Raw genomic sequence first — 19,209 nt, 5'->3', positions numbered from 1 at the left:
GTTTCCCGGACAGCTCTCGGCTTGCAGTATAGTACAATTAACGTTTCTCCCTTGCGAGACTTTATTTTCAGTTTTTCACTTCTACCAATGCACCACCGCGGTCCATCAATCAATCCATCAGCACTGGGCGAATAGCATTCCGCTCTTTAGCTTTTAGTGCCCACCAACTGACTTCTCTGAATCCTTTTATTGCTCTCATGGCGTCATATCATCGGGCGGCAGCAATCGAGAATTCGATCTTGATCTCTATGCAGGCAATCCATGCACGGGCTCGGGATTCAGACGCATAAGGTCCTGCAGCAAGCTTTCAACAGCAACCATTGAAAAGTGTCGTCTCGCTTTGGCAAATATAAAAAGGCTTCAAGCTGCAAATCCTTGAAATTTCATCTCTAAATTCAAATACACCTCTACACTCCATTTTACAATGAAACTCTCTAAGGTGGTGCTCACGTTGACGGCTACCTGGATGGTGGCCGCACATTCCGCCGCGTCCCTGCATCTGACGAGAGCCGACCGCATCGCTGTCAGCTCCAAGATCTTTGAAAGATGGGACCGGAATGATATTAACGAGTTTTTAGATGATCACAATGTTCCCTACAACACCGCGTCTAGTGACGAGGAATTAAAATCCTTGGCTCTCTGGCAATACGAGAAGATGGCTGCGGACTATGCCAGAAAAATAGCCAAGACGATCCCCGACCTCGAAAAGCAGAGTCTTTTTGCCAAGCTCAAACAGCACGTACTTAACGTGAAGGAAGATGCCAGTGCCATTGCCGACCACTTTGGCAGTAACTGGGACTACTTTTTCCATGAAGCAGAGAAGGCGACCCAGAATGCAAAGGACTCCATCGACTCTGTTAAGGCCAAAGGGGAGCAAGCGACCGACCGCGTCAAGGACTCCGCCAATGCCGCTAAAGCCAGTGTTATTAAAAAGGCCAACGATGTCCAATCTGACGCTGCTAAGAAGGTCGATGATGTTACTAACCAGGTAGCAGCTAGCAAGAAAAAAGCAAAGGACTCCTACGAATCCATCACGTCGTGGGTCTTTGACACCTGGTCCACGGCCACCTTAAAGTCGTACTTAAAGGCAAACGATATCAAGTTCAAGGCGGACGAAACCAAGAAGCAGTTGGTGATCCGGGCGAAGAAGAACTACAGGACCATTGCGGACGCTAACAAGGCGACCGGCTGGTACCCAGGAAACTGGTTGTACAAGGCGTGGACCGAGGAGGATTTGGCAGCCTGGTTGAAGAAGTTTGGTATTCCCTTTGCCTCCGGTTCATCGAAAAACGAATTGGTCTCCAAGGTCAAAAACAACATCTACTTGGCCACCCGCGACAAGAAGGACTCATACTCCTCGTTCTTAGATGACTTGGAATTAAGTGACGCTGACATCTTTGACAGGGCTGGCAAGGTGAAGCGGCTGTTCATTGAAACCTGGTCGGAGTCGCAGTTGCGTGAATGGTTGGCGGACCACGAGGTTGATGATCTTGGTGAAAAGGCTTTGGAAACCAAGGAGCAGTTGGTGGCTTATGTTGAGGAACACTCCAGCGACTTGGTCTTTGATATCCAGTCATGGTTAGCGAGCGCTTCCAAGACCGCTAGTCCGTGGTTGAGCAAGGCCTCCAAGAAATCCAACCTTGTCAACCACACCTTCTTGGTGGACGTGGATAAATGGCCAAAAGACAGGTTAAAGGCGTTCTTGAAGGCCCGTGGGGTGTCGATTCCATTGTTTGCCACCAAGCTTGAACTTGTCTACTTGGTCAAGAAGAATGCGAACACTTTGTTGGGGCCTAATGTACAGAATCTCGGAGACATTTTCTTCCAGGGCTGGGAAACTGACAAGATTAAAGATTGGTTGACCGAGCACAAGTTGGCCATTGACGGCAACCGTGAGGTTTTGCTCGAACGCGCTCGCCAGTGGTACGCAGATTTGAAGGGCAATGCCGATGAATTGGCCAACGAGCAATTCCATAAGGGAACCAAGGCTGCCCAGGCTGCCGGTGCCAGTGCGTATTCCGCTGCGGAAGAGTGGGCCGATGCCGTCGAAACCCATGCTGCAAAGGGCAAGGAGTATGTTGGCATTGCTGCCGAAAGCGTCAAGAAGCACGTTGAAAAGGGGGCCAAAGCTGCGAGCCAGGCGGCTGAGGATGCCTTGAGCGAGGCGTCGGAGTTGGCGGACGCTGCCAAGCCGCATATTTCCACCGGTCTAGAGAAAGGTGCCAGTGCTGTTAGTAAGGCTGCCCAGGACGCCTTGAGCGGGGCGTCAGAATTGGCGGACGCTGCCAAACCGCATATTTCCACCGGGTTGGAAAAAGGTGCCGAGTACGCGAGTAAGGCTGCCGATGAAGCGGTCAAGCAGGCCGCCAACGCTGCCGAAGCTGCCAAGCCCCATATCGAAAAAGGTGCGCAGTATGCGAAAGAGGCTGGGGCTGAAGCTCTAAACCACGCTGCCAACGCTGCCAACGATGCTAAGGATTTTGTAGCGGCAAAGGCAGCGGAGGAATTAAATGCCAAAACGCTCGGAAAGCGCTACGAAGATATCAAGAGTGGGACCTCCAAATGGTGGTCTGATCTAGCCAAGGCTGGCTCCGATCACTTTGACAGCTGGAGCGACGGTGACTTGATCAGCTATTTGAAGAGCTTCGGCTACTCCAAGCGGAGCACCGCGCAGCACTCGCGTGAGGATTTGCTCAGGTTGGTCAAGGAGAACGCTGGCTACTTCTTTGGTACCACCCACAACAGCAAGGACGGTACTCCGGGCAGATTCGGCGGGCATTCCAACGTTGTCGGCATCACCCTTACCGGCAAGCTTCTTGTGTGGTACAAACAGCAGGTGTACGCTTGGAAGAGCTATTTGGTTCCATATTGGCCATTCAGTGAGTTCTTGTAATCCATGCTGTATCCTTTCGCTATTGATATACGTAAATGCTTATTATTTGAGATGCTATGTAGGGTGGAGGAAAGTCACAGAAACAGCTATATAATTTGAATAAGGCGCTAAGAACCGAGGGATACATTCAATGACCTGAATCTTCGATTGATGTAGTGTCATTAACCGTACCGTGGAGCTATATATATGGTATTCTTATATCAGGTGCAAATATTTCAAAGGCTTATTGATATTCAGATTTATTGATATTTAGATTTATTGATATTTAGGTTTATTGATATTCAGATTTATTGATATTCAGGTTAGTTTCCAGGAGTAAGACTGTTGGGGATCACTTTGAATGTCTCTGTCAAGATGCATATGCATGCGGAGCTGCTGCACTTTTGTGGCATCGGAACAAATGAAACGTCCCAACGATTATTCCCTTCGCTCAAAGTCTACTAAAAAATCAATATTCCTTTTCTTGATTTCATTTTTTCTGAAAGTAGTGTGACTCCGGACCCGATAAGAGTTTCTATTCACCTTTGCTACATCACCCGTTGCTGCACCAACCATTGCTACACCAGCCATTTACACCGTATTTGCTATTTATCTGAGTTTGCCAGAGAAATGAAGCACGTGGGGCTTCTGACATGGATTATCCTTTGGGTTACCGCCGCTTTCGCATTAAACCCCGTGGAAGACTCGGAAGAAGATCGTCAAAAGCACGCCTACGAGGAGCTAGACCAGATAGCTCGTAGTGCCAAACCCTATCAATTAAGGGACACGCCTCGTGACGTGTACTCCAACCGGAACGTTATCGATTCAGACAAGTTGTGGCGAGAAGCCGCGCGGGTCGAGGCGACGTTCAATAATGTCACTCCGGAAGAGAAGGAAAAGGCATTTGACTTGCATTATGGCATAAATCAAGAAATTAGCAAGCATGACATTAGTCACAACCGTGTTAAGGCCACTCGGATTAAGAATAAAAAAAAATCGGTGGCAACTCAGCCAAGAAAGGAAGCTGCGAGGGAGTACCGCGCACCAAGGGTTTTGAACACCAAGCAGATCAAGGTATATGATCAGAAGTATTTTGACGATAAGCTGTTTGGGAAAACCGTTAACGGGTTAAAGGACGAGTCGGAAATGAGAGGTCAGAAGGAGTTTAACGAAAGAGATGCCCATGCTGCTGTTGAAAATAGCGGCATCCATCCAAAGTCTGCAAGAGCTAAACACCCCCACAAAGTGCAAGTAGCCGACTACTTGGCACACATTGAGGATCTCGGAGACTCCGAAGAGTACGGGGGGTTAAAGCGTCCAGAAAAGTCTGAAGATATTGACCAATCCAATTTAGACTTCGGGCTTGATGTGATTGAGAAGGAGAAGCAGAAAAATAAACAGCCAAAGAAGGGGACCCCTCCGCGGCGGTATCTTCCTGATAACACTAACAACGGGCAGATGTTACGAACCGGCGTTCATCTGTACCTTGCGTTACTTTTTGTTGTGTGCGCGTTGCTCTAATATGAATAAATCATAATCTCTTAATTTCTTTACCTTTTCCATTGAATATGACATAGACTAACTCCTGTTCTTTTATTTGGTTGCCTATCTATATTGACTTGATCTTTTTATTTGAAATTCACCCCTTTTTATATATACTTGTAAAGCTTCTCATACGCTCAAATAGTATTTCAATACGTAGCTTTCTCGCTGTAGCCCTTAATATATCACGTACTTCTTTCCCTTATGTCTCAATCTACTTCCCACCCTCGATCTTCTCGAACCACTTTCGGGCGCGCTTGATATTGTCCAAAATCAACAACTCCTCATCCTTGTCTCTGACGGCACTCTCCAGACTCTTGTTGGGCAAGACAATCATGATGTACATGTTGTCGGTCAAGACGTCGATGAAGATTGACGAAAACGAGCCGTGCAAGACCAAACTCTGGAAGTGGGTTCTCAACTTAGACACACTCTGCTTGTAGGTCTTGATGATATTAGAGATCTTTTCGAAGCGCTTCGGGTCAAGGTCGCTGGCACCGGCCCCGGTTAACAAGTTGTGTTCCTGGGCGGAAGAGAAGTGGGAGATGACCAAAAAAGTGGTTTTTTCGAACAAGATAATCTCCTCTGCCTCGATAATATCGTTAAACTTCAACAAGTTCTTCTCAAAGTGCTCCATGTTCGGTATGAGCGAGCACACGATGGAGGACCATGCCTTGTACAACGACTCGTCCCAGATGGAGGTGGGGAAGCCCTTGATCTGAAAGCCGTACTTCAGCGACTGGTTGATCAACGTCTTCATCATAATCGTAAACAACTCCTCACGCTTATCCAACTGCACCAAGTCCATCTTGTGCAACAAGATAAAGATCTTACAGTTCTTGGAGAACTTGGCGAGGTTCGCCAACGTCTTCTGGAAGATTTCGATGTCTTTCAGAACTTCCTTCGACTCGACGTCAAACACGTAAATGAGCACCTCGCACATCTTGAAGATGTGGCTGTTCTGCTGTGTGAAATAGTTGTCCATGAACACGTCCTGGCCACCGCAATCCCACAAATTCAACGACATGTTGCCCAAGAACCGGAGGTGTGAGTGTTCCACGTCGATGGTCGCTCCTAAGCGTCTCGTGTCAAAGGCGGAATAGTTTGAAAAGATGATCGACCGCATGGACGACTTGCCCGACCCGGACCGGCCCATCAAAAGGAGTTTCTTTCTGGATGCGTTGGACATGGTAGGCTGGTGCGCGTATTAGCAGAGGCAAAAACAACTGGATTATGATGGGTTTGGAATAATAGCTGCTTGGCTGAGGAGATGAAGGAATCTGATAATGGGGTGTTTTCCACCTAGCGGTAAAGAGCGATGACGGTCTGACAAGCTATCGCCGCTTATCTGGTAGCTTCGTTTTTCGAATAATAGTCGTGCACAACCCGCAAGCTCGTTATGTGAATGGAAAATGCTTACAGGACACTTAATGAAGTTAGCTATTGAATCTACCTCACAAGGTGAACTGAGTATCAGCTTCGGTAGTTTTATCGACTCTATAAACTTTGTAGTCCACGTTGATGGACAAAGATGGATCACCCCTGAGGTGTGCCTTAATCTATTGCCCCTCAAGGTTTTGTTATCCTGCACGGATGGAAATCTAATTATATCACTGGTAGACCGGTTGATAAGACTCCAAGTAGGCCAGTTGATACGACTCCAAGGAGAACTTTTGCCATTTTATTCGGGACACCACGTTCACTGAATCTCTCTTTCATTCTTTGGACACTTACCGGAGAGTACCATCCACCTTTGCTCTTTTCTGCCCGACCTAAGTTTGCCGCCAGAATTTACCTGCTCTAGGTATCTACCTCTTGACGCATTTCTTGGAAACATTTTGTGAGTCTTTGAATCGCGGTTTGATCTGCTCCTCATATTTTGCATCCCATCTGTGTTGGTTATTATCCATTTGCACTCATTTTCCATCTTTATTCATGCCTCTGACTGATTGTTTGGGTAACTCCCACGAGGCCAGTCCGCCTCCTGCGCCACCCTCGCTCAATGACGCTCTCCCGTCGGAAATTCTCGTCCAAATTTTTTCCCACCTCGATAACCTCTCCCTCGACACCCTCAACCTCGTGTGTAAGTACTGGAACGCACTCGCTAACAACAACAACGCGTGGCGAGAGGCGTTCATGGCACGCCACGGCCATATCCCCGAGTTCCAGCCACTTAGCCGCTCACGCTTGTGGAAGCGCGAGTTGACCATGCGAGAAAACATGGCCCGGAAGTGGCTTCGGGGCACGGGAAAGAACCATTCGTTCCCCGTTCCCAGGGGCAGCGCCCTGATGGTGGTACCAGAGTTCGCGGCTGACCGGCTCTTGGTCTACCAGCACAGTGTGGGGCAGATTGTGGTGACAAATCTCCGAAACGGCAAACACACCGACCTCATCTGGCTCGACAACCTCAACAACGGTAATGTCACCGCCTATGACATGTGTGAAATGGCCATCGTCTGCGGCACCTGGAAGGGCGAGGTGTTTTTGAAACTTCTCTCTAACAAAACGTACATGTCGCCAACCATCCGACTTGATGGGGATACAGAATTGAGCGGAGAAGCGGTTGCCATTTCGGTTGTCAGCCTTAAGAAGGACGGGATGAATAAAACCGGCGCCTTTGGCTGTGTGTGCGGAGATGCCGGGGGCACGGTGACGTGCTGGGACTTGAAAACGCCAGCGTTAATTAAACGGCAGAGGGTATCCACGCTAGGGATTGTAAAGATTGCCAGTGACTTCCACACCGCGATCGTGTGTTTGGATACCCTGCTAAACGTCCACTTCGTTGATACCGTCACGTGGGCCGTCAGCACCGTGGCGTACCCCAAGCCGCTTCAGACCGAGGCTTTGGACTTGGAAGACATCCATCTCCACGTGGATTTTGCCGGCGGGGTCGCTATGGTTGGGTTTCAGGGGGATATCACGCTCTTTTCCCTCTCTTCTATCGGCGTGTTCTCCGGCTACGCGCTTGCGGATGGTTTGGATGCCGTTCACAAGTCTGTCGCAAGTGGGTACGGTGGCGCGTATGAGACTGAGATTGTGGGTGGCGACGGCTATTTCATTGGTGTGTTGACCCTACATGGGGGCGTGCTTATTATCAATACCCGTGCGGCCTCCAACTTTCCGGCATCAGCGAATGTCACCACCCATTCGTTCACCCCTTTCAACCACTTTATCCCAGACTATGTCGGGCCCGATAACACCCCGTACGAGGTTACACATTTCAATAGTATTTCCATCAACGCGCAGATAGTATTGCTCGGCTCGTATAACGGCTACTCGGCCATCTACGACATTTTCCATGGCCGATTGCTCAAGGTGGTGTCGAAGCGGTTCCCCAAGCGGCTCTTTGAAAACCCCATGTTCCAGTTGTTTCCCACCCAACACGTCTTTTTGAACCCGGATCCCAAGGCAACGTCCGGGGTCACGTTCACACACCGACTAGTGCAATATTTCCAGTACGGGGACCAGCCTATCGACGCGTTAGAAAAGCTCGGGAAACGAAAGACCGCGGCGTCGGGCTTGTTGCGCGATAAGCGGTCTCTGGCGTACCACAAGGTTATCAAGCACGAAGTGGACGAGCTAGACCGCGAAATTGAGTCTGCCAACCAGAGTGTGAGGTTGGTGGGAAAGTACAATGGGGTGGAAGCAGACTTGACGGAAGAGGAGGAGTTGAAGATCGCGATGGCCCTTAGTGAGAGCCACAACGTGCACTCTGGGGAAAATTCAGACGACTTGGAGAGGGCGTTACAGTTGTCAAAGTCTGAGGTCAGCTTGCATTCAGACGACAGTTCTCTGTTAGGCCTTGTGGATAAGGACCTCCAGTTGGCGATTGCCTTGTCGCAGACGGAAAGTGAAAATTCTGCGGTGGAACGGGACACGTATGGCGGCCTACTTGATTTTCCTTTAGCCGGACTTAGCAAGAAGCAGCTCAAGTCAAAGGCGGTTGCTCCCATGGCGGAGGTTTTGCGTGAAGGGATCGAGTCGCTGTCTCCATTTGAATCTGAAGGGGTGGACGAGGATTTGCGATTGGCGATCCGGTTGTCACAAATCGAGGTGAGAGGCGCTCCACAGATGGGGAATGATAAAAGTGTCAGCTCGTCGTGTAATGCTGCGATTATTGTTTGTGACAACCTGAAACCTCCGGGAACTCTCCTCGACGGGGATGCTGAGTTTGAGAAACAGATGACCGAGGCTATTAAGCGGTCAATTGTGAGCTAAATATGGGGTGAAAGGTCGTATTTATCAGTTTATGAGTATCGCCTAGGGTCTGAGTTAACCAGTATGAAGAGAGTTTATGTATAGTGATAAGCCACATACAATTGTGCTAAATATTTAATAGTATGTTTTAAAATTTTAAAAAATAAAATGCAATAAATAAATGCACTAAATAAATGCAAAAAACATATATAATCAAAATAAGTATATATTCCTGGGTATTGACGTATATATTCCAATAATACCAGACTTGCCCAAGTAGAACCATTTAAAAACCATGCGTATAACTTTAACATCCAACTACATCACATCACCTTGATGTTCTCACCAAGGCTTTTTCCTGCACACATTCCAGTGCAACCTTGCGACATTGGCGAAAAAGCGGCACCCCCGGGATCCCACGTTGCTGTGCTAGACAGCGTTCAACGGACCCCCTAATTTATCATACTCCCACACTTGGCACACTCTCAGAAACGCTACCAAATCTTAGCATCACTACACCTAATGCCTATTGAAGCCACAGAATCTAGAGTGGTGCTCACCCACCCAACAAATCCCCACACCCGCGTGGAGATCCTCAACTATGGGGCCACCATCGTCTCCTGGAGGCTGGACGGCCAGGAGCAGTTGTGGCTCTCGGATGCAGCGAAACTCGACGGTTCCAAGCCGGTCAGAGGGGGCGTGCCGCTTGTTTTCCCTGTTTTTGGGGCCGGCAAGCCAAATCATGCGACGGAAAAGTTGCCCCAGCACGGGTTTGCGCGCAGCAGCGAGTGGGAGTTCTTGGGCCAGGTGTCGGAGAACCCGCCTACCGTCCAGTTTGGACTTGGGCCGGAAAATGTGGATGCGGAAAAGTTGCTGTTGTGGGAAGGTGCGAATGACTTTACTTTGCTCTTGACGGTGACGTTGGAAGAGTCACAGTTAACCACGAGAATTGAGGTGGAAAACACCGGGGCCGCAGCGTTTGACTTCCAGTGGTTGTTCCACACCTACTTGCGCATTCCGGAAATTTCCAAAATCAGTGTCGACAACTTGCAGGGCCAGACCTTCTTCAACCAGTTGCAGAAGGCTAACACTACCGAGACCGCCGCCCAGGTCACCTTTGCTCAGGAAACCGACAGTATCTACAAGAAGGTGGACACATCCGTTGATTTACAGGTCTCCAGTGCTGGGAAGCCGCTCCACGTCGTCAAGAGAAACAACCTTCCAGACGCCGTGGTCTGGAACCCGTGGATCGAAAAGTCCGGAGGCATGGCCGACTTCATGCCAAAGGATGGGTACAAGCAGATGGTGTGTATCGAGCCGGGTCACGTCTCTGACTTTGTAAACTTGTCGGCCGGAGAGTCCTGGACCGCTGCCCAGACATTGGTCGCCTTCAAGCAATGACTATCTAAATTGTGAGCACGGGTAAAGAATGTACTTGAAGTTGGGATGTGGTTGTAGGCGATAATGTAAACCGGAGCGGCTGAATAGGGATTCGGGGTAGTCGGTACTCTGGCCTACCTCTAAGCTTTCACAGCTGATTGAGTGCTTTTTATTGAGAGACCGTACGAATGTATCTAATAAAATGAAAATTTACAGCCCAGTATTACAATGCTAGCCACAAAATACACATGGCCTTGCTCCCTCTAGTGTCATAACCAACGTCACCAACTACTAGCCAGTTGGAAAGCCTTCTATGCTGGAGGTTCCAATGAGAAAATTAATTTTCGTCATTAGAGTGAGAAAGTTAACGACCTGCCGATACAGACGTCAGTATCGGAAACATAGACGAGAACTAGGGATACCCATTAGTGGAATATAGAGTTATTATTCAAGTTAATGACTGGCCGTGGCACTCGGATCTAGTTCTAGTTATCTCCAGCTTTTCAGCCCGTACCAGTCGTAATTTACCGAAACCTGGAGATTTTGCCACCCTAAGGATATAGACCCCTCCCAGGGGAAGTGATTAAGTTTCAATTAGTCTTTGATTTTCCCTAGGTTCTTAGACTAAGTGTGTAGCACAAAGGGCCAGCATATGCTCTAAGACATGCCCCCAGATAAATTAGCCGGCAGATATCGGACCTGAGGCTCCCTCCACAAGGCTCGGGAATGGATATGTAAAGTAGCACACCATTCTAGCCCTTTCCGTCTGATTATGTATCAGCTTTGGAAGTCTATCTAAAGAACATGATATATCCAAGCTAGCTGATCATTTGATTTGTCTCAATATCGCTACTCGCTTTCAACTCACATGTTATATAGCTCGTATTCCCCCCAACGTTTCATGGCTCAGCCTCAACATTCTAGCCACGAAGATGGCTCACCGCAGGCTAATTTCCGACCCGTGGCTGGAGTCGAAACCAATATAACCCTAACGTTCCTTTTCGTTAAGATTCTCGATCCCTTCTGTTTGAATGCTTCCTGATTGGTCGTTTTCTTTCTGCTACGCGCGTTCCCGGGTGTGCAGGGGGTATTCTCACTAAATCCCACAGACAGGGGACACCATACGTCCTCCATATGCACGATAAATTCCCTCATGGATCACCGACACTGACAGCTGACCGTTGAGATAACGATAAATCGCCGCCGATTATTGTGGTATTCTAGGAATCCCACGACACTACCGACTATTAATCGGTCCTTAGGATGGTAAAATTCATACCAGTTGACCTTTGGAAAGTCTGGGCTTGTTTATCTTAATTTATGGCACAGGAGAGACGCATCCTGTACGTTTGCACATTGCAAATTTTTACCAGGGGACTGCGCGGAGGATTACTACCATGGTTCCGATCGCGGCCGCATGCCCGGAACGCATTAAAGTGCCAGCCAAAGTGTCAGGAGTGGACATCTTGTTTATAGGAAACAGCGATTCCGCAACATTTTGTTACTCCATCATTGGATCCTCACTACACCATTAGGTCCTTACTGCGCCATTAGATCCTTACTACATTATTAGATCCTTAGACACTGCACCATAGTCTTTTCTAGTCCATCCATCTTATTCCCTGAAGTCTTCACCCTCCACCTTCTCAATTCACTATGGCCGGTCCTTTCAAGTGCTACATGCAGAAGAAGATCAACATCTCGTCGGAGTGCAACAAGCACTTCCGTCACTACAGACACCACCAGTTCCACCCGCACGCAAAACTCCTCCATTTCTTCGACTCCACCTTCTCTAACTACTACACCGCGGGTTTCAGCTACAACAAGACGTGCACCGCCAGACAGCGCGCGCTCAACCTCCATTTCATCCTCTGTCGCTTCTTCCGCGCGAAGCGCACCTTTGAGTTCGTTCCGTACCGCTCCCCGTCGTCGCACAATTCCCAGAATGCCCGTGCACGAAGCCACAATGCCGGGTTCCCCGAGACGAGTAACATCACCACCGTGTTGCTCAACGCGAACGATGAGCTGACGAAAAAGACATTATACCGCAAGACCAGCGCGAAGAGTGTGGCCGCAAAGGAGCAGATCAAGTACAACTTGTTGCAGATGCACATTTTGAGTAACCTCAAGATTACAATTGGTAACGATTTGAGCGTGCTGGTGACGAAAATGCTGGCGCTGTCGTTTGCGCCGGGTCTTGGGAACATGCGTCGCGGCTACGCGACGTGTGCGGACGCGCGCTCTGTGCGTGCACAGGTACAACTTGATGCGTTTGCCAAAGAGCTTGCGGAGCAGCAAAAAGCGCAGAGACCCTCAATGATTGCACATGACATAGGCACGATCCACGACACCTTTGCGCGCGAGCTCGCGGAGCAGCAGGCGAGGTTGGAAAAGCTTGAAATCCCTCTGGCTGCCCAACTGCAGACCCTGCTTGACACTGACACGTTTGCTGCGACACAGATTCTGCTTCTCCGTAACGCATTCAAGACGCAAGACTACGGCCGTGTGTACGCGATGTACCAGGCGCTTGCACGCAACGGGTTCCACCTCGCAACCGTTGATGACTACAACATCTTGCTTCTGGCCATCTCGCGCAGATCGCCCGTCTATAACACGGCCGACTGCATCGACGAGTCGGTGGAGGAAAACTTGTCCAAGTTGCTCACCGTGTATGAGGCATTGCTCAGCCAGTCGCACACCGTCAGACCCACCAGCGAGACCTATGCTATTGTGTTAGCGCTGCTTCTCGACGGCGCGGCGTTCGAGCACGCGCAGTTCCAGCGCGCAAAAACGCAGCTCGCGCACACGCCGCACTCCCGCAACGGCTCCGACTACTACCAGTTGGCGCTCCTGATCTTCAAGGGCATCGCGACCGGCGGCTGCAAGCACTCTGCGCACCCGGAAATCGTCGATAAGCTCCTCATGGGCCTCAATGTGTACGCGACCGATGCGGCCGAGCTCTACGGGGCCGTGGAGTCCGCGTCCGCCGTGCGCATCGACACATATCTCCACTACCACACTAGCTGCGTCAACGGTGCGCGCACGATGCAAAATCTCCTCGACGCGTATGCGCAGTTCCAGGACGCGGCCGACGTGCACCCGCACTTGATGCGCGAAAAGTACACCGTTTACGCGCTCTTGTTGAAGAACTTGGTCACTATCGGCGAGGTCAACACGGCGACAAAGTTTTTGGACGATATTGTGCTCGCATACGCTAAGGTGCCGACACTGAAAGCGTCGTGCAACGACGGGAATATTGCTGGTTTGGTGAACAACTACCTCATGGGGCTTGTGACAGCGGGCAAGTGCGAAAAGGCATTTGTGTTGTTGAAGAAGTTTCATAATGCCAGCTTTTTGCCGAGTGTAGACGGGGATGTTTGCGGACAGTTGTTGTTGACGTACGCGCAAGCCGCGCAGGCTACTTCGGACGTGAAGAATGTCTCCGGCCTCTCCTACCCCCTTGTTAACGAAATCTTTGACTGGTACATGTCCATGCCGCCAACCGCCTCCTCCCTCGTTCTCAAGAACTATCCTCTCTCTGGGGCGCCGCTCCGCGACGAAGTCATCTCCTTCCTCATGGTTACCGCGATGAACAACACCTCTAACCCTGACGCCGCGGCCCTCTTTACCAAACTCCTCAAGGTGACCTTGTCGCACAGCGAGGCCATCAGACTCAATTTGGGTGCTACACGGTCCGTCGTCACGTTCTTGCTTGATCAGGCGACGCAGGATGCGAGCGCTGCCACCGTGCTCACCAAGTTCCTCATGCACCAGTACCGCGCGGTTGCGGCGTGCGCGCGCACAGAGGCCAACTTGTGGTTCAGCGGTGTTGTCGACCTTTTGGTGCCGCGTGTGCACTGCCATAACAACTTTATGCGCGACGCGGTGCTCACCTCGTTGCTTCTCCAACTGTCCATTATTGAGCCATGCGTCAGAAGTTACAAGCTCCAGCAGGACAACATTTTCGGAATCATCCAGCTATTTTCAGCCTTCATCTTCCCAAAGTACCACCAGCCAATGGCCCAAGCGCCGGAGGAAGTGGAGCGGGTGTTGGGCTTAGAGGCCCGGTTGATCAGCGAGTTTGAGGACACTGAGAACCATTACGTGGAGTTGCCCCAGGAGTTGGTTGAGTTCAAGGCTAATTTGAAGCGCGGCTTCCGTCAGTTGTGGGAGTCGGTCGGCGCGAGTGAGTCTTACTCTGATGAGGTGAAGATGTGTTTATGAATAACAATATTAATGTTTAATCTATGAATATCACGAAAATTATGGTTACCAAAAAAAAAAAAAAAAGTTTCTCTGAATTAGGAACATACTGATTAACTCCCTAGTAAGTGTTTAATTTAGATTAAATGGTGAGTTTTAGGCTCATGAAACCGTCAGACCAAGATGCGAGCCCTGAAACAGCAACCCCACATCCTTCATTCTAACTACGCACGGTATCCTCCCTTTATCCAGAAAGACAAATCATACCTATTTACATCATACTTATTTACATCAAATTTGTACGTAATATATTAAATATCCAATCAATGAACTTAAGCCTGAACCTTCTGCTCCAACTGGGCAACCAAGGTGGCGCAGTCGGCGGAGAACTTTCTGATACCCTCGGACAACTTTTCAGTGGCCATGGCGTCCTCATTCAACAAGTTTCTGAAGACAGCCTCATTGTCGACGTAAGAAACCTTCTCAAAGTCAGCGGAGGCGGCAGCCTTGGCATTCAAGAGTTGTGGAATGGCCTCGGTGGAATTGGCCAACTCCTCCAAGAGGGTTGGGGCGATGGTCAAGAAGTCGCAGCCGGCAAGGGCCTTGATTTCACCGGTGTTTCTGAACGAGGCGCCCATGACAATGGTCTTGTAGCCGAACTTCTTGTAGTAGTTGAAGATCTGTCTGACAGACAACACACCCGGGTCGGTTTCCGCGGTGTAGGTCTTGCCGGTGGAGGCCTTGTACCAATCCAAGATTCTGCCAACGAATGGAGAAATCAAGGTGATGTTGGCCTCGGCACAGGCAACGGCCTGGACCATGGAGAACAACAAGGTCAAGTTACAGTGGATACCGTGCTTGGCCTCCAACTCTCTGGCAGCCTGGATACCCTCCCAGGTGGAGGCAACCTTGATCAAGATTCTGTCCTTGTGAATACCGACGGATTCGTACAACTTGATCAACTCCAAGGCCTTGTTAATAGTGGCCTGCTTGTCGAAGGACAATCTGGCGTCAACCTCGGTGGAAACACGGCCTGGGACAATGGAGAGAATCTCCTTCCCGAACTCAACCAACAAACGGTCAAGCGCCAAGTTGGCCTGCTCCTTAGGAGTCGAGGCGTTCTTCTTGGCATACGCAACGGCAACATCGATCAACTTGGCGTACTCTGGCTTCTTAGAGGCAGCAAGGATCAACGACGGGTTGGTGGTGGCGTCCTGCGGGGTGTACTGGGCGATGGATTCGAATTCACCAGTGTCGGTGACGACAACGGTGCCGGTGGCCTTCAATTGCGCGAGAGAGTTGTTAGACATTGTGAGAGAGATTTGGTGTTGGGGTAAAGACAAGGCGAAAAGTTCAGGGGGAGGGGATGCAGTCCTTATATAAGCGGCGAACCGAGAGAGCCGTCGGCTAGAGCGTCCTGTATCTAGTGTGAGCAATATCCGGCACTTGAAGATGATTAATATCCGGTATATAGGATATATCCGGCGTCTAGGCGGTACAATAGGCCACTGACCTCAGCTTCTAGAAAAGCGCGATTAATAAGCCCTGACTCATTTTTAGTATTGGTATCGGAGGGTGCCCTGTTACGAGCTGCGGGTAGCGGCCATCCTGGCGAATGTGTAATACATGACAGGGCTCTAAGTCTTAGGATCTAGCTGCACTGATGTAACCTCCCCACTGATTCCCCGGAGTCGTCGGAGAAGTGCCCGGTTGATTAATGTGTCTGGATGCCCCCTTGTGGCGAGAGTGCTACACCTCATCACGTGGTGTACGCACGCTTGCGTCGGTTTCCCCCGGGGTGATGGCCCTGTGGAGTCCGGAGATATGCATTCGCTACAATAGCGGGCCACGGAGTTTTATCCCGTAAAGCGCATAGTCGAGGTTCTGGCCATTCCGTCTCCTCTCTACCATGTTTCACCGGATATATGCTTCATTGCTTAGTTAGACTCATGGTTGGGTATCTCGATTAGACACAAGATGCTAGATTGATAAGGCGGCGACCGAATGGAGAGGCGAGACATTAAATTAGTATTAGGGTACTGGCTGCTTGGAAGATCAAGCTTAGAACGGCTACATATCTAATGGAAACGCCAGTTATACAAGTTAGGCGAAGAGCAACCGTAAATCATTGAGACAACGTGATACACTTCAATGGTGCTGTAGTTGCTACAAGCTGTGTAGGGCTTCATGGAATACTCTCATCGACTGGAAGTCCCCACTTGTAGAAAACTAAAGGTTACATCGAATCGTAGGCGAATGCCACGGCATCTCCGATGTTTCGGCGAACGCATCTCGGAATTTTCTCCCCGATCCCTTTTTCGCTCTTGACAGGTCACTGCCACGAAATAACCGACACATCAAAGATTTGGGCTTGGAAGACCCGTATAACTATCCGGAGTAATATGAAACGGAAACCAACGTAACCCTCCTAGGTCTCACGAGACGTCTACATTCAACGTTTGGACCTTGGCCTTCACAGGTTACAGTTATTCTTAACGTGTTTCTCGGATTAAATCTTTTCTTCTTTCAACCTCCGTAACCACAACAGGTCTACAATCTACCAAGTCTACACGGTTTGATATAAAACAATTTCACTTGAGACGCAAAAGCATAGCAAGAAAACTAGCACCTTATTTTCCATTCCTCCCGGACGGATCATAGTAGTCCTCCGGGGACTGGAACGAGTCGGCAGGGCTTACCTGCATCATCTGCATCAACGCCTGGTTGGCATTCCGCTGCGACTCGGTAAGGCTCGCACACAACACCTGATAGCTGTCCTGTAACGACTTTCGGTACTCACGGTTCATCTCCAAAAGCAACTCTTGGAACTTGGACGGCGACGTCAGTGGCGGCTGGGCTGCAAGCACCGCCTCGTATGGGTTGGCCGTGCCGAAAATTGCCTGCGTAGACTGTGTCGCCTGCACGGGCTTGGAGCGTGAGGCTAGCAACCTTTGCTGCTGCTGATGGTGCTGCTGGATGCTCTGCTGAATGTTCTGCTCCTTGGTCTGCTCTGGGTGTCTGCGTTTCTGCGAAGGCGAATGGTGTTGCGGTTTCTGGAACGGCGAGTTCTCGAAGCCAGAAGACGGCATGGTGGAGGCAAACGCGTCGCGACTCATGTTGGGGGTAGTGGGTGACATGGTCAAGATGCGTGAATTGGGGTCGGCTGTGGACGTCCTCTGCTGTGGTTGTTGCTCAAAGAACGTTGAATTTGGCATGTACTTGTACCCCATCTGGCTGGGTATCGTGACAGGTGAGCCAGGATTCTGCATCTCATTGGATTTCGACGACCTCTGGATCTCGTGGGATATCGACGACCTCTGCATCTCACTCGAGACCGACGGCCGCTGGCTGGAGTTTCGCCTCATCAGGTCATCGACGTAGCGCCGGCGCTTCTTGGTGCTCAAGGACAACAGGTAGATGTGCAACAACAGCTTCTTCAACTCTCCCATTTCAGAGTCCTCAGTGACACCATCATCACCATCATGCTTTTCCTTTTCACCCTCGTCGTCGTCTCCCTTTTCTTTTTCACTCGAGTACTTTTTGATCAACTCCTTAACCTTTCTCTCGACGTAGTCCTTCTTGGCAAACTGGCGCGACGGCTGGTGCTCGAATGTCCACGTATTGTACTGCTGCGACACGGCATCCCACTTACTGTCATCGTGAAACGGGTTTTGCGCCGTGACTATGCGCAAGAGCGCGGCAATATTTTCGTTGTAGAAGTGGTGTTTGATATGGCCCTCGCGCACGCCGCCGGGCTCGCGGTTCATTTGTATGACGGTCGCGTGGGACGTACCGTCAGGGTTGTGCACGATATTGTAGCTCAAGTGCGGCTGGCCCTTCAAGTCGTTTGGCGCGATGCTGTGGAAATCGTCTGTACTCATGGCGTGGTTACACGGAAGGGCTAATCGATGGGTTACGGCGCGGTGGGTATGATGTTTCCGATTGCGGACGTATGAAGGATCACAAAATTGCGGAAGAGAGTGATTAAGGCTGCTTCCAATGTGTGAAAGAGGTGTGAAAGAGGATAACAACTAGCAAATCAGGCTAGCAAAATAAGTGGTTCGTTTTGCTACTGCCGTCAGGAAGTTTGTTTTTTGTTCGGTTTGACGCCAGACCCGCGCCGCGTTGGTCGTGCGTATATCATCCTGCAGTATACGAGATGGGCTATTTGCAGCTTTTCACAGTGGCAAGATCTTTATCTCAGAACCTCTCTTATCATCATGTCTTCTTATCACAACCAACACAGGGCTTACGGCTCAGAGCAGGACAAGGTTAACTGGTATGTATTTCTCCTTCTTAAACAGAACATTACTAACATCCCAGCACGTTTTACTACAAGATCGGGGCATGTCGCCACGGAGCAAAGTGTTCGCGTAAGCACATCCAGCCGGCGTCCTCGCACACCGTCTTGTGTCCAAACTTCTTCCAGAACCCTCTTTATGCCGAGCAGCTGGCCCACAGACAGCTTGAGAAGGAGAAAGAAGACACCACAGGCGCCCCGACGCTGCTCCCGTTTGCGTCGAAGCTCGACCCAAGCAAGCTCCAGCAGGACTTTGACGCTTTCTATAAGGACTTGTGCGTGGAGCTTGCCACCAATATCGGTGAGATTGACGAGATTATTGTGTGTGAAAACACCAACGCCCATCTTAACGGGAACGTGTACATCAAGTTCCTCAAAGAGGCCGCAGCGTTGAAGTGCGTGTCGATTTTGAACAACAGATGGTACGACGGGCGGCCCATCTATGCGGAGCTCTCGCCGGTGGAGAACTTTAACGACAGTGTGTGTCGCCAGTGGGACGCCCAGGACTGCAACCGAGGCGGTCTTTGCAACTTCATGCATGTCAAGCGGCCCACCAAGAGTTTGGCTAGTGATATCTTCAAGTCACAGCGCAAGTACTACATCCAGAAGGCCGAGGAGGAGGCCATCCATGGCGCGTATAGCCGTGCGAGAGTCTGACATGCAGATATGAGATATCCCCATTGTGCATGATTAGCACGTATCAGATCCAGGCGAG

The 19,209-nt window shown here is 50.1% G+C and overlaps 10 protein-coding genes across 10 annotated transcripts; 7 read left to right on the top strand and 3 right to left on the bottom strand.

Annotated features, from left to right (window-relative positions):
* Positions 1–183: 183 nt before the first annotated feature.
* On the top strand, positions 184–3,116 carry BABINDRAFT_163133 (uncharacterized protein). The gene has a single exon (XM_019129734.1). The coding sequence runs from the start codon at positions 425–427 to the stop codon at positions 2,891–2,893; it is 2,469 nt and encodes an 822-aa protein (XP_018983445.1). The 5' UTR covers positions 184–424; the 3' UTR covers positions 2,894–3,116.
* A 386-nt stretch (positions 3,117–3,502) lies between these two features.
* BABINDRAFT_168692 (uncharacterized protein) lies at positions 3,503–4,393 on the top strand (the record flags this gene model as incomplete). The annotated part of the gene is made up of 1 exon (XM_019130602.1): positions 3,503–4,393. The coding sequence occupies one exon, from the start codon at positions 3,503–3,505 to the stop codon at positions 4,391–4,393; it is 891 nt and encodes a 296-aa protein (XP_018983444.1).
* Positions 4,394–4,628: 235 nt separating this feature from the next.
* Positions 4,629–5,603, bottom strand: GTR1 (Rag GTPase; the record flags this gene model as incomplete). The annotated part of the gene is made up of 1 exon (XM_019131965.1): positions 4,629–5,603. One exon carries the CDS (start codon positions 5,601–5,603, stop codon positions 4,629–4,631), a length of 975 nt encoding a protein of 324 aa, XP_018983443.1.
* Positions 5,604–5,714: 111 nt separating this feature from the next.
* On the top strand, positions 5,715–6,234 carry BABINDRAFT_92683 (uncharacterized protein). The gene has a single exon (XM_019132937.1). It carries the CDS (start codon positions 5,827–5,829, stop codon positions 6,118–6,120), a length of 294 nt encoding a protein of 97 aa, XP_018983442.1. The 5' UTR covers positions 5,715–5,826; the 3' UTR covers positions 6,121–6,234.
* Positions 5,903–8,739, top strand: BABINDRAFT_163131 (SCF ubiquitin ligase complex subunit; the record flags this gene model as incomplete). Its single annotated transcript, XM_019129733.1, has 1 exon — positions 5,903–8,739. A coding segment is annotated over one exon (2,241 nt), but the record flags the coding sequence as incomplete, so codon positions are not given.
* Positions 8,740–9,133: 394 nt separating this feature from the next.
* Positions 9,134–10,012, top strand: BABINDRAFT_40516 (glucose-6-phosphate 1-epimerase; the record flags this gene model as incomplete). The annotated part of the gene is made up of 1 exon (XM_019131980.1): positions 9,134–10,012. The coding sequence occupies one exon, from the start codon at positions 9,134–9,136 to the stop codon at positions 10,010–10,012; it is 879 nt and encodes a 292-aa protein (XP_018983440.1).
* A 1,384-nt stretch (positions 10,013–11,396) lies between these two features.
* RPM2 (ribonuclease P) lies at positions 11,397–14,452 on the top strand. Its single transcript, XM_019132938.1, has one exon. It carries the CDS (start codon positions 11,648–11,650, stop codon positions 14,213–14,215), a length of 2,568 nt encoding a protein of 855 aa, XP_018983439.1. The 5' UTR covers positions 11,397–11,647; the 3' UTR covers positions 14,216–14,452.
* A 74-nt stretch (positions 14,453–14,526) lies between these two features.
* On the bottom strand, positions 14,527–15,504 carry TAL1 (sedoheptulose-7-phosphate:D-glyceraldehyde-3-phosphate transaldolase; the record flags this gene model as incomplete). The annotated part of the gene is made up of 1 exon (XM_019130601.1): positions 14,527–15,504. The coding sequence occupies one exon, from the start codon at positions 15,502–15,504 to the stop codon at positions 14,527–14,529; it is 978 nt and encodes a 325-aa protein (XP_018983438.1).
* A 1,192-nt stretch (positions 15,505–16,696) lies between these two features.
* Positions 16,697–18,246, bottom strand: BABINDRAFT_163130 (uncharacterized protein). Its single transcript, XM_019129732.1, has one exon. It carries the CDS (start codon positions 18,073–18,075, stop codon positions 16,825–16,827), a length of 1,251 nt encoding a protein of 416 aa, XP_018983437.1. The 5' UTR covers positions 18,076–18,246; the 3' UTR covers positions 16,697–16,824.
* A 168-nt stretch (positions 18,247–18,414) lies between these two features.
* On the top strand, positions 18,415–19,151 carry BABINDRAFT_9710 (uncharacterized protein; the record flags this gene model as incomplete). Its single annotated transcript, XM_019133007.1, has 2 exons — positions 18,415–18,473; positions 18,518–19,151. The coding sequence occupies 2 exons, from the start codon at positions 18,415–18,417 to the stop codon at positions 19,149–19,151; spliced, it is 693 nt and encodes a 230-aa protein (XP_018983436.1).
* Positions 19,152–19,209: the final 58 nt, after the last annotated feature.

This window comes from Babjeviella inositovora, assembly GCF_001661335.1.
Source record: "Babjeviella inositovora NRRL Y-12698 unplaced genomic scaffold BABINscaffold_12, whole genome shotgun sequence".
NCBI classification, from domain to species: Eukaryota; Fungi; Ascomycota; class Pichiomycetes; order Serinales; genus Babjeviella; species Babjeviella inositovora.
Note: the sequence above shows the minus strand (reverse complement) of the source record. Positions and strands in the feature narration are given on the sequence as shown.